Genomic DNA, 16473 nt, shown 5'->3' with positions numbered 1-16473 from the left:
CGTTCCCGAGTCAACAAATACATATACAACAATAGAAGAATTGTTGGTCATGTCGTTTTCTATGCGGCCCGTGGCGCGTCGAAGGAAAGTAGGAAATTAGTTCTTCCCAGAACTTCAGAATTTCTCAGCACCTTGCTGGACGACAGAATGGCTGATGAAGCGGAATTGATTTTGAAAGAAAGGGGTCGTGTCCTAATCGAGTTTGTACCCCTGAAATTACTTGGGGAAACTGAATAAAACCAGGAATACCGTCAGTCAAGACAGCAGATGTCTCAGCAGGGACTCGAGCTAAGCTTATTGTGGTACTGGTTTCATAAATTCCACGAAACTTTTCCATCTAGGAAAGCTATGTTGGATATTGTTCACTGGTCCGTTTTTTTTATTATTATTATTATTGTTAGTGGGGTGGGACTAAGTCCCTTGTACTGCGGCCACTTCTGGCCTATTGTACCAGCCCCAGATGATAGGTGAGGGTGATTGTGGAGCAATTGGTGGAATGAAGATTGGCAGGGGAAACCGAAGTACTCGGAGAAAACCTGCCCCAGCTCAACTTTGTCCACCACAAATCCCACTTGACCAGACCCGGGACCGAACCCGGGCCGCCGTGGTGGGAAGCCAGCGACTAACCGCTTGAGCTATGGCACGGCCCACTGAGTCCGTTTATCGTGAGGTGTAACGGGGTAACGGTCCTACAGATCTGGGTCCGTTAGAATGACTGAGGCTCAATCTCTGAACTAGACCAGCTCTTTCTCAAGGTCAGCTGGATCCTTTCCCTCTTACACCTGATAAGGTTCGAACGGGGATCAAGTTTCCGGTAAAGACACGGGTAGGAAAGCTGATGAATCTACAGTGATGTAGCCGTTACCAGGCAGCGACTGGTGGTGCTGCTCTGCAACTAACTTTGCCGACAAGCGGCGGTCGCTCGGTCGGTATAGTTCGCTCGCGGACTAAAACCACGGAGTTTATTTTGCTCTGCAGTGATTTGTTAAGAGTGTAGATCCGGGAAACTATTATAGTTACCTGTAGCTATACATATATGTCCAATATATCCAACTACCAATTCAAACCCAATGTCTATTCACTAACAAGTGACAATATAATGAATCAACCCCTATCAAAACTATTTATAGAAGTGTAAGAAACGAATCATTCTGTTAAGTTTACCTAAATAATCAACTTCATCTCCACGTCATGAAAACTTTCTGTTCCGACTTTAAAATTCCGTCTGTTTCTTGGACGGATAATATCCCTTTTCCTCTTAGCGTATAGTGGAAGGCTTGTGGAATCTGAGGTTCTCGCGACGGTGAATATTAATATTATTGCTTTCTGAGATATGATGCCGTGTTGTTTTGTAGATAGGTACTAAAATATCACAATAAGGGGCCACGTTTCTGCCAAGAAGATGGAGGCAGTGGGCTTCCCCGAAGCATTAGTATCCATCTAAGGCTAGGAACACACACAGCGACATCGGTCGTACGACGTCCGTACGGTTCATGTCGCATCAAGTAGCAGAATATAAAGTGTAGTCTTAGCTCTCATACATGACGACATGCGACATCTACCGTACGGCAGTCGGAGAGCAAAGAAATGTATTTGGTCGCTCTAGTGTGAAAAGGAGGTCGTGCCGCAAAAAATCGTACCTTCACTTTTCCGTACGACCGATGTCGCTGTGTGTTCGAGCCCCAAGCAGTGAAGAAGAGGCAATGGTTCTATCCCATATACGGAACGGAATAAGCTGAGAAGCAGGTCCTCAGATAAATGCGGGGATTTACAGACCTAAACGAGAGAGGGGAAGGAAATGCGGTATCCACTAAACCTCCATTGAGGGTAGAGGTAAACGTAAAGCTGTCATGAAGGCGTATGGGGGAGTGGATGTACAGATCTACGTGTTCTTGACCTCGGCACAAGTTGGTGGTAAGTGGTTAGCTCCACGCCCCTGCTGATTTACCCGCTGGACAAGAGGCTGGTTGGGCCCCAGAAGTGGTCAGGACGACGTGGAGAAGAGAAAAATCTTGTACCTACCGGGACTCGAACTCTGGCCCCTCGGCCGCCCAGCTAGTTGCTATACTGAGGACTACCCAGACTCTAACCATTGCTAAATTAGAAATCAGAGAGTTGTCGAAATGTAGACAGATTGAAAACATAACTGCAAGAAGAATTGTTTTGAAGACAGAACTTTCTGGGGGGAAGACCTTGCAATGTAAACATAAACACATTGCAACATTGAGTTGTGGCGTTTACAACTGCTGGAGCGACTTCCGTCGTGCCCTTGACAAAGCCAGCGGGAACTGCTTTTCGGTATCATTATCTTTCCACTCAAAGTGTTTTCTCCAGGAAACTGAGTTCGACCGGTTTTGGAGGTCACTTAAGCATGAAACTCCAACAGCGAAATCCACGGACAAGAAGTGAAGTGAAGAATTCTACCTTCTGAGATATAACGCCGTTTAGTCCGTTGAAAGTAAACCGTCGTTTCAGGTGAATATGTCGCCTCCATCTTCAGGCAGAAGATAAGATTCTTCTTAACCACAGCTGTAAGAACCTCAAATCGTACATATGTGTGTGAAGATGTTTCCCGTCTTCTCCGATTAATGGAGAAATGTCATAATAATTATATTCGGGAAACCAGTGTTATGACGTTGGCAACACTGACTTTAAATCCGGCGCTAAGTTCACCATTGTCGCTGGCGCTCACGGTAAACAAAGGTACAAAAGGGGAAGGGGATGTAGCTCAGTGGTAGATCGCTCGCTTCGCATGTGAGAAGTTCCGGGTTCAATCCCCGGCATCTCCAGGTCATATTTTAATTTGAGGTAGTTATCAAATTTTCGCCCAACTAATTTAATCCCCATGTCATAATGGTTTTATGACTCCCCCCCCCCTTTTTTTTCGTTGGCACTATAGCCCCAGTGGGCCTAGGCCTACCTCCATGAACTTCTCCGTTCACTTCGGTTTTTCTAGATCTTACACATTCGGTAGGACTCCTTGGGCGGGTGATCAGCTCGCCGCAAGGCCTCTACCTGTATACAAACACAGAAAGACGCACACATACAAACTAAACATCCATGCCCTGAGTGGGATTCGAACCCACGATCCCGGTTTCCAAGTGAGCGAAGACAGTGCATGCCTTAGACCGCTCGACTACCGTGACCGGCTATGAATCCCTTTAGCTTTAGCTATTATAGGACTGTAAATGTCGACTTCTGAATAAGCCAGAGCAATTACAATATTTCCCTTGACAGTGACTGAGTGAGTTATAATTTAACTTGTCAGTTCGAAGCACAGGTATCCCCCGAAAGTCCAGTTAAAGCGACTTCATACGAATATTTTAGCCTACTTTCCTTGTTTTGAAAAGATTAAAGGAGGATTATGACATCACCATGCTGTATGCGTGTCTGTGAATCCCCCCCCCCCAATTATCTTTTGAATTTCTGAACTAGTCTTTATGAAACTTGGTATGCATATCATGGCAATTGAGCCCATCCCAACGGCGTACTACATAAATCCTTCGCATTGGTCTGTGTCTAGGTGTATCCTCCTAATGTTGCTAGGCAACGGCTCGGTAAAAACATCGTGGTAAAGCAAACACATGCAAAGTAGTAGAATTGTTGGATGCGTCGTTTTCTATGCTGTCCGTACCGTACCAAAGGAGAGTAGGCGGTTAGTTCTTCCCAGAACTTATTAATTGATGTTTTCAATAAAGACTAAATAATAATGAAAATATTGAATCTGAGGCCTTCATATAGGTGACTGTGAAGTGTACTTTCTGCAAGTAAATGGATTGCGCTCATCCGACTCAGGATACGGCCCAGCGACGTGCTGTTGTGAACTCGGTAATGAACCCATCCTATAAAAGGAGTAAACTTCTTATCTGGTTGGGAGTAAAGACCCTGCCCGCACGAAACTGGTTAGTAGTGTAACATCACGTCGTGAACTGTGAAAGCCATGCTCGTTCCCCTCAGTTTCTGCACGTTCAAACATATCGCTTGTCGCTTATCTCTAAAGAAGTGTAACTTGTCACATGTCTTTAAACTGTTTGACGAAACTGCACTAAATGACTTTCCTGGTTTTGTCAAACTCACGCCGTTTGGTTAGAGGCTTCTACTGGGTGACACAGTGTGCACGAAAACACGAAACCGCGATTTCATTTCCAAATTTCCGAGCGTTAAGTCGTATAAATGAAAGCCGTTCTTAAAACACAAGAAACATCTAAATGAAAAGTTGTATCTTCTGGGACATAACGTCGTGTAATCAGTTAAAAGTTGATCGATGTTTGGGTGGTACATGTCGCCTCCATCTTCAGGGTCGAAGAACAAGTCACGCAAGAATCTAGCCCTGCTTGCTACCTGCTTCTCGCTATTTTTTGCTTTCTTAGAACCTGAAGGTGAAGGTGTATTTTTCTCCGAAACTTCGGTTCAATTTCAATGAACTATACGGTGTTGCATCCCAAAATACAGAGCACTTTATAATCACCGCTGAGAGAACCTCAAATCCAATAAGATATCTTAATGATTACTTGTAGCAGTAGTTAGAGGCAAAACATTAACTATTATGGTTTTGAAAAAAAAATATGGGGTTAGGTTCTCTTCCTGTAGATTCCCGCACACATGAATGTTATACCTGTATTTCCAATTCTATGACTAAAAATCGATTTTGAAAAAAATAAAAGGAGGCTTATGACAGCACCATGATGTCTCTCCCTGTGAATCCCCCCACCCCCCATTAACTTTTGAAATCCTGAACCAGTCTTTACGAAATCTGGTATATTTATCATGGTACAAGAGCCGTCACAACGGCGCACTACATAAATCCCTCCCATCAGTCTGTGCCTATATGTGTACCCCTTAACGCTGCTAGGCAACGGCTCGGTAAGCACGTCACTGCAGCGACGAACACAAAAACATCAATAGGAGAATTATTTGACGCGTCGTTCTCTATGCGGTCCGTATCTTATGGGAGGAAAATAGGCGATTAATTCTTCCCAGAACTTCTTAAAATTATTACTGGTGTGTGAACAATTCATCAATATTTAAATAGCTGGGATAGCTCAGTCAGTACAGTGACAAGAATACTTGCTGGACGATAGGGATATCGAGGTTGGAGTTCCCGCCTAGCCGCAGTGTCATTTTTCCCGTTTGCAATTAACCAAATATTGAGAAGCTGATAAATGTTCGCCGCCCCCTACGACTCGCAGGGTCACGGTGGAGGTGTTCGACCCAGCCTCCACACGGGTTAAACTGGGTCACCCCAGTTGTCCTCAAGATAACTCCTCAGCACGACCACATAGAAAGTACCGTTTCCAACAGTAACTCTATTGTTGTAGATGCGCGTTTACCGCGCTGTTGCATAGCAACAGCTGTTTTCTGGTGGTTTGTTTCAAGGTCTAGCCTAGCACACTGGCCTATACACCACAATATTATCCTCACATCTACGCCTAGCTCTTCCTATTAGTCTCTTTCCTTCTTATTTCCTATCAACACGTTTATGCACTTCTCCGCCATGCTTACCAACCCTCAAATAAATCTTTTCCTGTATCCCTCCGACAAGGCTTTTTTTTTTATTTTGCTTCGTGGTGGATGGAGTCCAACTGGGTCCACTCGGCACGGCGGCCACTCATTGGCCTATTGTACTTGCCCCGGTTGATTATGATGATGGAGAATTTTGTGGAATGAAGACTGGCAGGGGAAACCGAAGTACTCGGAGAAAACCCGCCCCAGTGCCACTTTGTCCACCACAAATCCCACTTGACCAGACCCGGGATCGAACCCTGGCCGCCGCGGTGGGAACCCAGCGATTAACCACTTGAGCTACGGCGCGGCCATCGGCAACGCTTGTTAGTATAATTTAGCATTTCTCTGTGCGTCAATTCATCATTAATTTCTACCTATCTGCAAATTAAATGAATCAAGAATGCAGCGTCACGTGACTAACTATTAATGAGACGCGAGAGGGGGGTTAAGTACAGTCAGTTGGAAGGAAGTGGCGTGTGGTATTTATCACGGGATTTCTCACGATTGCCGCAGGAAACACACAATTGTTTTTTTTTTATTTCAAGAAATTTAAAAGGAAAGACAGCGATGAAACATGGCTAAAGCAATTAAATACATAGACACGAAACAATCGCGACACAAAAACGTACTAGCAGTCACGTTTAGCAATTAACAGCCTCGTGAAGGTCGAGTTAACCTCGTCACATTAGCGATATTTCGTTACAGCAATATACGGCCCTATTGTGTACAGACTGGACAGCATACTCTGAGAGTTTCACGGCTTGACTATAAATTTACACTTATTTACGGTTTGCATAAAATACATAGGACGTTCACAGCAGCCGCGCGGTCTAAGGCATGAACTGTCTTCTCTCGCTCCGATGCTGGGATCGTGGGTTCGAATGCCATTTAAGGCATGGGTGTTTGGTGTGTGTATGCGTTTCTTCTGTGTTTATATTCTCCTGTGTTAAGGGAGAGGCCTGTGAAAAATGATTACGGAACTGAATAAAAGGCCTGGGCCCTGAACTGTCTGGAAGAGCTATTGGAAAAAGAATAAAATACATAGAATACATAGCGTTCTATGGTAGGAGGATCGATGAATAATGAATTAGAAGTAACTTGGAAAAAAGCGGTATTGGGCTGACTTGAGGTACTATCGCAGCATTTACCTGGAAGGGCTGAGGAAATCCACAAAGAACATGATTCAGAATAACCTCCACAACGTATGTTCAAGACATTCTTCTATCAGATAAATTTTTAGCAGATTTTCGAAATGTGCACAAAAAAAACATGTACTTATTAATGTAAAGTATCCACTATTGCTATCCGATTGAGAGCAAAATTGGAGTGTTTCGATAAATTGTATTAATAATTTCTCAATGTTAAATTTCATGAAAATCTGTTCAAATGTTCTAGACTTGTTACAAAAGGTCAGGCACTAGCCTGAAGAGGCAGCCTTCGACACGGAAAATTTTCGACCACTCAGATGTTCAGTTGGTGCCACTGGTTCAGCACTCCAACGTGAAACAAGTCACTGTATGTTTGGAAACAATGACGTAGCAGGTCCACCAATGGATTAACCCACCGACAGGCCAATAACCTGTAATACTGACTACTGAGATATCCTACGTACGCTTAGAAGTCATGTGCATAATGAAACAGAGAACTCAGTGTAACTGACACAGCACAGGGCATGAAGAAGCACACAAAATGGCGGAGAGTCCACATGGAAAGGGTAGGGGATAACAGATAGACATTCTACGAGAGCAACACAGAAAAGTAAGAATAAATGTTGAACGTGGTCATATGAACGGTGATACTGGGCCCTAAAGCCTAAACCGTGACAGCAAAGGAGCAGCAGAAGAATATATATAAGACAAAAGTTATTCCACAGCCCATGCGGAAAATTTGAAGCTAAGAAGACGTTCTGGAAGGAAACAATCGCCTAATTTCCTTTGACACTACATGAACCGCATAGAAAACGACGTGGCCAACAATTCTTCTACTGTTGCGTGTGTATTCGCTGCCGCCCTTAGCAACGATAGATGAATACACATGCAGACACAGAGACTGATGGGAGTGATCTATGAAGTGAGCCGTTGAGATGGGCACAGTTGCCACGATATATATATATATAAAGTTTCATAAAGATTCGTTTAGGCATTCAAACGTTGATAAGGTGGATACACATACACAGTATGGTGACTGCATAAGCCCGCTTTTATTTCTTCAAAATAAGGAGAGTAGGCTAAAACAGCCTCAGAGAGAGGTCAAGAAAACATAGACACACATCTATGTCTTCATAGTGTGGGGCTGAATTAGTTAAACTCAGAGAGAATTTTACCTTTTTTAATTTTTCTCATTGAGTGAGGCTGAGTACAGTTCGTACTGCGGCCACTGTCTGGCCTACTGTACCAGCCCCTGATGGTAGATGATGATGATTATGGAGCAATTGGTGGAATGAAAATGGGCAGGGTAACCGAAGTACTCGGAGAAAACCTGCCCCAGTGCCACTTTATCCACCACAAATCCCACATTACCTGACCTGGGCTCGAACCCGGGCCGCCGCGGTGGGAAGCAGGCTACTAACCGTCTGAGCTATGGCACGGCCACAGCGTTACTTTGCTCAGGAGGAGAAATGGCTTTTCAGATACACAGACGCTCAAGAATCGACTGAGAAGCTCGCGGACCGATGTACACACGTCGCCGCGTATGGGCTAGAGTTGCCCGCCGTTATGCGCGGTATACGTGGGGATCGTGGACGTCTGCGTACTGGGAGCGGCTGTAGAAACTGGAAAAGACTGAGCTTAACACACAGTACAGCGTTACACACACAAAAAAAAAACCTCCGTCGTTTTAGTCCGCAAGCGAAGTATACCGACCGAGCTACCGCCGCTTGTCAGAGAAGTTGGTGCCAGCTTTAGCGGATAGAGGGTATCGCGTGGTCAGCGCAACGGATTCCCACGGCCGTTAATTTCGGTTCTCTTTGATATAGCTCCTCAATTATCCTCACGAGGTTGGGTGGACCCCGTTCCAGACCCACTACTTCTCAGAAAATCTGGTATCCGGGAATCTAACCCGGGACCTCTGGATCTGTAGGCAGGAATTCTGACCACTAGGCCACAAAGACAGTCTTACATACATGAACCAACTGTGAAACAAGGCCATAACTTGGTAGTTTGTACGGCTGTGTTGTTGCAGTGCAATGCACGAGACGAACAGTGAATAATTTTCCTGCAACGTGTAAAATGAGTAAGAGTGAACTGAGTAGTTGGTGCAGCAACAACAATTGCACAGTTTCACACCAAGGATCCTGTTAAGTGTCCAGATCTCTCGGCTGACGTAACAAGACATGAACGGAGGACATTGAAGTCTTGAATACAGGCCCACAGATGAAGTTTGATAACAATGGAACTCTCGCACACAGGAGCCAGGATAGCTCAGTCGGTATAGCAACTAGGCTACAGGCTGGACGAGGGTTCGAGTCCCGGCAGGGGCAAAAGATTGTCCATTTCTCTCTAGCCTCCAGACCGGCTGTGGGACCTACCCAGTCTCCGGAGTAAGGTGGCAGGGGCGTGTAGCTGACCACTCACCTCCATACAACGCCGAAATAAAAAAAATAGTGGAGCTATACCTCCACTCCCCCATATGACTTCATGGCGTGGTGCTCACTAGATGTAGTTAAGATTCATTTCAAAGTGGTAGGATAAAAGTAAAAATTTTAATGTCTTCAAGGCGTTTATTGTTAATAATGTGGTCTTCCTTGTGAAACCGTACGGTCTTGTGAGCGTATATCGAAATTTCGGTGGTATATGCTGCCTCCTTCTTCATGGTCGAAGTGTGAAGAATTAAAAATAGGTTTGGCTATGCAGTTAATTTACAACGAAGGTTGCCATGAGACCCAAGGAGAGGGGGTGAGAGAAGGAGCCTAGTGCGAGCCAATGGGAAGAAATTAACGAAAAATGACCCATGGAACAATGGAATAGTGAGAAAGAATGGTGTGTTCCATCGCATACTCGGCGTCTGGCCACAAGCCAGGATATAACAGCCCAGATATTAACGCTCTGTTTCCAGTCTGGACGGAATCATCCTCCGAAATAAAGTTTCTGGTCCTCCCCACGTGAGTACATCTTTATAGCGAAGTGAATATTTAAGTATGACTGGTATGACTGCAGACTATCTGTTCTTTGACTACTGCGCGAACAGCATACAAGAAACAATGCAAGAAAAACGGCGTGAGATATCACTTCGTCCAGTAATCCTTTTAACGACATGGAATTCCGGACATAACAAAAAAGGCTTACATCCGGTTCCATACATTTCTAGTCCTATGTATATAGTACTATTATTCAGACTACACTGCGTCGCATTCCAGGAAAGAAAAACTTTTCCTATTAGCCTCCGTAGGAATCTTAACTCACTCTATTTCGTTATATTTTTGTGAAGAACAAATTTAGTCCTTGGTTCTACGGTCCTGTTAGAGCCTTGGCCTCCTTTAGGACGCCCAGTCTTCTCTATCATTTGCCTCCGTCTTTTCATATTTAGCTCCCGTAAATCATTCTCTGAGCGATCACAGTGGCCGAGCGGTCTAAGGTGTGAACCGTCTTCGCCCGCAAGAAGATTGGGATCGTGGGTTCGAACCCACTCGAGGCATGCATGTCTGCATTTGTGTTGTACTGTGTGTAGGTAGCGACCCTGCGACGGGCTGATCACCCGTCCAAGAGGTCCTACCGACTGTATATAGATTAAGAAACTGAAAGGGCTGTAGAGCCATAGAAATATAGATCATTCTCCGGGTGTTCCAGCAGTCTGAATCTGAGCTTTCTCATTTTCTTACACATTCTGGCTTATTTCAAAAAGGACCTTAGCCACGCTTGAAGAACTAACCATGCATACTAATATAGAGGTTGTGTTAAATTTGCCGGATATAACCTCAACGTTTCGCATCGTCGCCATGTTTGTAATTACTGACTTACAAATAATATTTTATTGATTTCCAGTCCTACATACTTAGTGTTACTATGATTGTTAGTGTATTTAATTTCCGTGACAAACTTATTACTTAAGATTATATCGACTTCATATTTGTCGGATATGATTTAAAAGATTTTCATCGTCGTCATGTTTGTTATTATTGGTTTATAAATAATATTTCGCACAGAATTTGTAGGTTTGTCTATGACATATGGCAATATTAATTTTCATGTACCTGATTTCAATATAAGATATAAAACATACAAGAATATACCGTCTACACAACAACACTTTGTATTTCAAAACTGTTTTGAAATACAGAGTGTTGTTGTGTAGACTGTTTTCTTTGTTTTGAAATACAGAGTGTTGTTGTGTAGAAGGTATATTCTTGTATGCTTTATATCTTATTTGAAACACACAACAAGATGCAAATTATTAAGATTGATTTTAATATGACATTAGTTATCGCCATTGAACCGAAAGCTAAAGAAATTTGGCACGTGTTCGCCATCTTTTTACTTTACAATCTATAAAAGAAAAATATTAGCGAAAGTAACATACGTACTTCTGAAGGGCCTGTTGTCATACGTGTGTTCAGGATCCTAAATTAAGCGCGCCAGTGATATCGCTCTCATTTCACAAGTTCGCGTTTTCTGTCATGGTCAGACTCCAACAGCATGTCGATCACCCCAAGTTTCGTGAAAATCGGTCAGCTGCTTCAAAGTGTAAATGGAACAGAAACGCACAGGCACACTAAATCTTATATACCTACTGTCTTTCCTTAAGAAAGGAAAGCAGGTTAAAAATCACCATTCCTAAATCGAAACGCTTTTGCCAGCACGACTTATGGAATGCGTGTTATTTTCGTGCGCTACATAAAGCCATTATCAAATATTTGGCTTATTTACCGTGCAAAGACACGCGATGATAATTAATGACAGCGAACCATTGTCCTTGACTTCAGGTAACAAATAATGTAACAGCTTAAACTTGATGAGCAATTCGTACGACTCTTCGTCACCGAATCGTGAAGAACTGATCGCCTACTTTCCTTGATGCGACACGGACCGCACGGAAAATTAGCGTACAAAATTCTTCTATTGGCGCTTGTGTATTCGTTGCAGCGGTAACTTCTTTACCGAGTCGTTGCCGAGTGACATTGGGATACACATACAGACACACAGACTGATGGGAGGGATTTATGAAATATATGTTGAGATGGGGTCAGGTGCCATGACATACATACCAAATTTTACAAATGTTGGTAAAAGGTAAAACTATCCTTGTAACAGGCCGTTCAGGCACATAGGGTTGTGAGACGTCGAGGCTCCCACATTTTCTAAACACTCAGCTCAGAGATGGCGGTGAGGCTGTCAGTCTTACGCACCGGGCTCTCTTTAACCCCAGGAAGATTCCTGGTACTCATTTCTGTTAGAGGCTGAGTCGACCCCAGGACCATAGTGCGGCTGGAAGGATTAGGTCAGTTGAAAAATCAGATGACTAATTAAGCACGGCGACAATTTTGCCATAAAGACTGCTTCAGCCATTCAAGGGTTGATAGGGGGATATACAGACAGCACGCAGATCGTATAAGCCTAGGAAAGTGGACTGAAAACATCTGAAGTGCTCAGACAATAGTATACATACAGATGATGCTGCTAGGATGTGAAAGGGTGTTCTCCACACGCACCAGCAAAAAGACAAAAGGGTAAAGCAATCCCTGTGCTTCATTAAGCACTATGCCATGAAGATGTATGGGGGAACATTCTTAACCTCGGCAGTAGATGGAGGTAAGTGGTAAGCTTCATGTTCCGGCCGCTTTATCCCTGGAGGAATGATCCACGGTACCCATTGGATTGGAGGCTGGGTGCATCTCAGTACCGGTCTGGACGCTTTGAAAACGAGGAAGATAACTTGCTCCTGTCGGGAATCGAACCCAGATTACTCGGTCGTACAGCCCATAGCCTAGTCACGTTACTGACTGGGTTATTACTCAGTACTGCCAACAGCGGTCCTTGTAATTTATTTGGCCTCTGGTTTCTTGAGCACCGTCTACAAAATTTGATTAATGGTTTATGATACCCGTAAAGAATAGTCCAATCGTGACCTCGAGTAACAACTTGTACTCTACGCCAAATATTATTACAATGATCAAGTCAAGGAGATTAAGGTGGGCAGGGCGTGTCGCATGCATGGAGAAAAGAGAAATGCATGTAGGGTTTTGGTGGGAAAGCCAGAAGGAAAGAAACCATTATGATATGAAGACTTTGACGCAAGTGGTAGATAATAGTAAGACAGATCTGAGATAAATCTGACTGGACTCATCTGGGGCTGGATAGGAACCAGTGGCGTGCTCTCGGGAACACAGGAACGTTGGGAAATTCTTGAGTAGATGAGAGACTGGCGGCCTCTCCAGAAGGACTCGACTCCATGGAGTTAATTAAATATGTGATTAGCCGAGAGCTGGAAATGTCCAGTAACTCTCGGCAGAAGTCCCTCATATCGAATTAATATACATATAACGGTTCTGACACCAATGCTAGGTCACAGACAAACGGACAGACATGACCTTCACGGAAGGCTTCCTTTTTACTTTGCGAAGAACGCGCAACAAAAAAGACTACGATTGTCTCGGAATATGGCTAGGATGAAGAAGGTAAGACGCGGGTGTGAAGAAAACTCTTCGAACACTAGGAAGATGGAAGGATAATATTAAAGTAGATCTTAGGGGGAGAGTTTATATGCGCAGGTGTTTTTTATATATATCAGAGGCGCTGAAAAGCAGCCGGGATATCGGAGTCAGTATAACGACTGGCTACGGGCTGGACGACGGAGGGTTCGGAGTTCGAGTCACGGTGGGGTCAAGAATTTTCTCTTCTTTACGTCGTCCAGACCGGATCTGGGGTCCAGCCAACCTTCTATAGAATGGGTATCGGGGGCTCTTTCTCCGGGGGGTAAAGCGACCGGGGAGTGAAGCTGACCACTCACCTCCAGCTAGTGCCGAGTTCAAGAAAACGTGGATCTATACATCCACTCCCCCATACACCTTAATGGCGTAGTGCTTAATTAGTTGAGCACAGGGACAACTTTACCTTTACCTTATTTTTATCTGTCTAAACATCAAGTTTTAAATGTAAACTCAAATTATATATATAAAACTTATAAGAACACAATATGGATCCATACAGAATTTAGACGCTAGTATTCTTATACGCCTGATGATGGCCAAACGTGAGGGTAGAAAAATGTAGCGTCAACAGCCACTAAACAAATGCTGACACAGCAGTATCATTTTGTTTTCATTTTTTTAATACTGTTGTGTAGACTGCCCCCATTATATATATTAAGATAAAACTATTCCTGTAACAGGCCGTGGAGGCCTATAGGGTTGCGAGACGTCGAGGCACCCACATTTTCTAGACTAGGGGTCTCCAAACTTTTCGAATCGCGAGCCACATTAGGTAATTCAGCACTTTCAACGGGCCGAATAAAATGAGAAATTAATAACTCTAGGTATATGAGTTTTATTGAAAGCACAGAATTTCATAAACTAAATACAAAGTACGTGAGAATAAATTATCGTATATTAATGACAACAGACTGTAGCAGCAAATGCTCATATTTTCATCACAAATTATAATAAAACAATTAATGTGAATGATGGAACTCTTTTTGCATTCTTAAAATCTGATTAAATTGGGGTTCAAATTTTGAAACGCTAATCACAAGTAGCGACTTTAAATGTTCATCGGATAAATTTGCCCTGTATTTCGACTTGATGTACTTCATCTGGGAAAAAGTTTGTTCACACAGATATGTCGTCCCAAAAATGGAGATAAATTTACAAGCAAATTTCTTTAAATTTGGAAATTGCTCAGAGTTCAGAAATTTATAAAATTCGATCAAATTTCCTTCCTTGTATTTGTCTTTAATATGATAATTTTCCTGAAGTTCAATAATTTCCATTTGAATTTGACATGTGCAGCATCACAGTCAAACGGGTTTTGAAACAATCTAATTTCCTGAGCACTGGAATCCAAATCAGCAAATCGCTTCCGAAATTGTTCTTTCAAATCTAAAATGACTAAATTTGCAAACGAGGAAGGAAATTCTGCTTCACCCTTTTTATGCAACTCTGCACAGTATAGCATATGAACAAAGTTACAATTTTTCACTTGGCTTTCCAGAAGTATCAACTTTGCTCTGAATGCCTTGATAAGTGCAAATAAATCACAGACTAAGTTATTTTCACCCTGCAACTTCAAATTCAAATGGTTCATATGGTTCACCAGATCAGCAAAACTGCTAATTTCCAAAGCCACTTGGTATCTGATAAAAGTGGTTCGTGATGGTTTTTCTCAGTAAGAAATATATCAATTTCATTCCTGAGCTGAAAGAAGCGCGAAAAAACCTTTCCACAGCTAAGCCATCGAGCTGCAGTATAAAATGTCAGGTCAATAAGCTCGGAATCACATTTACCAATACTCACTGGAAAATTAATTCAATTGGCGCATTTCTGCACAATTCTTTCGCGGGCCGGATGTGGCCCACGGCCCGTAGTTTGGAGACCCTTGTTCTAGACAATCAGCTCACAGATGGCGGTGAGGTTATTAGCCTTACGCACCGGCCGCCTTTTACCACCCGGAAGATTCCTGGTACTCATTTCTGTTAAAAGGCTGAGTCGACCCCTGGGCCATAATGCGGCAGGAAGGATTAAGTAAATTTGAAAATGCAATGACCTCATAGAGAACTGAGCCCGCGACCTCAAGCCTTGTAGCATAGTGCCCGTATATACAGCACCATGATATGGAGCAGAAGTATAATAGCTACAAGAATTCTTAACCTAGGCACTAGTGGTGAATGATCAGCTTCACGCTTCCATCAGGTAGGAGGCTAGATGGACCCCAGGGCCTGTCTGGTGGCTGTGGGAAAAAGAAAAATCTCTTGCAATTGCGGGGAATTGAACCACAATTTCTCGGCCTTTCAGCCTGTAGCCCGTCGCTATACTGACTGAGCTACCCCGTACATATTCCCTTTCATAAATATCTAAGAACAGTTTCTAACTTTCTTACGTTATAACCAGTCAAACACAGGGTCAGTGAGGAAGCCCCAAACTTAAAGACCGAAGCTGTGGAAGATTGCCATGTGATCTGAACGACACGGTCGACACGAATTTCACAAGAAATTGCCTGGGATTAAACCAGAGACTCCGAGACGAGAAACCAGAGCCTAACCTCATAAGCTATGGCATGGTTTGTCATAAGCGAAATAAACAAAACTAATCCAAACAAGACGGAAATGAGGAAAATTAAACTCTAAAATGCAAACAGTACCTTTTAAGTATCCAGTAGTGGGCAATGTTTGATACCACACACACATATACACACACGTGAAGAGACGTGTTGCACAAAAGTGCATGCAGAAGAACTCGAAGCTTCCTGTTCGTTATGCACTGAATTATGCACCGTAACTGAAATGCCCGCCAGGTTCTCTGGTAGGTGCGGCAGCGAGCCCGTCCTTACTTGCACTCACAACATGACAAGTCGTGTGCTAAATTCGTGGCAACCTGAATCACGTGACACAATGGGCGTCCTACATTATGACGTATCAATAACAATATTATTGGCCACCTGAATTTGAAAGTAAGAAGTCTGACCCTACCGACAAGCAGACAGGTGTCTTGGACGCGTATAACTGACCGTAACTTGAGCCTCAAATAGACCCAACAACGCTCATTTCAGGCAGCGCAGAATTTACGTAGGAATTAAATAAACTAGAATTGACGACTTGAAATCAGATGAAACCCCCCCAAAATAACAAAACAATTGCCCAAGAGACAAGCAGAAAATTATCTTGAAAATCGCAACCAACACGTGACCGCGTCTCATGAGACTGGAAAGATGGAAGCAGTACACACAGGAACAACTGCGATGGTGCTTCACGGATCTCTTCCAAGCGGGGGAAACATATTTTCCAAGGGAGGTAACCAGAAAATTTGCTTATATACTTAACGCT

At 43.4% G+C, this 16473-nt stretch overlaps 1 protein-coding gene and 1 non-coding gene across 3 annotated transcripts in view; one reads left to right on the top strand and one right to left on the bottom strand.

Moving 5' to 3' along the window:
- LOC111862980 (cationic amino acid transporter 2) overlaps nt 1-16004 on the bottom strand; it is a 46653-nt gene extending 30649 nt beyond the window's left edge. For both annotated transcript variants that reach the window (XM_023848884.2, XM_023848885.2), the window contains exon 1: nt 15792-16004. Coding sequence is in view for 1 of the 2 variants with exons in the window: in XM_023848885.2 (XP_023704653.1) it covers nt 15792-15876 (85 nt within the window). In the remaining variant the exon portion in view is untranslated. The remainder of the gene's footprint in view (nt 1-15791) is intronic.
- On the top strand, nt 2718-2789 carry Trnaa-cgc. The gene has a single exon. It is a non-coding gene; the product is annotated as a tRNA-Ala (tRNA).
- Nucleotides 16005-16473: the final 469 nt, after the last annotated feature.

This window comes from Cryptotermes secundus, unplaced genomic scaffold, assembly GCF_002891405.2.
Source record: "Cryptotermes secundus unplaced genomic scaffold, Csec_1.0 scaffold1016, whole genome shotgun sequence".
Lineage (NCBI taxonomy): Eukaryota > Metazoa > Arthropoda > Insecta > Blattodea > Kalotermitidae > Cryptotermes > Cryptotermes secundus.
This window is presented reverse-complemented; position numbering and strand designations above follow the sequence as displayed.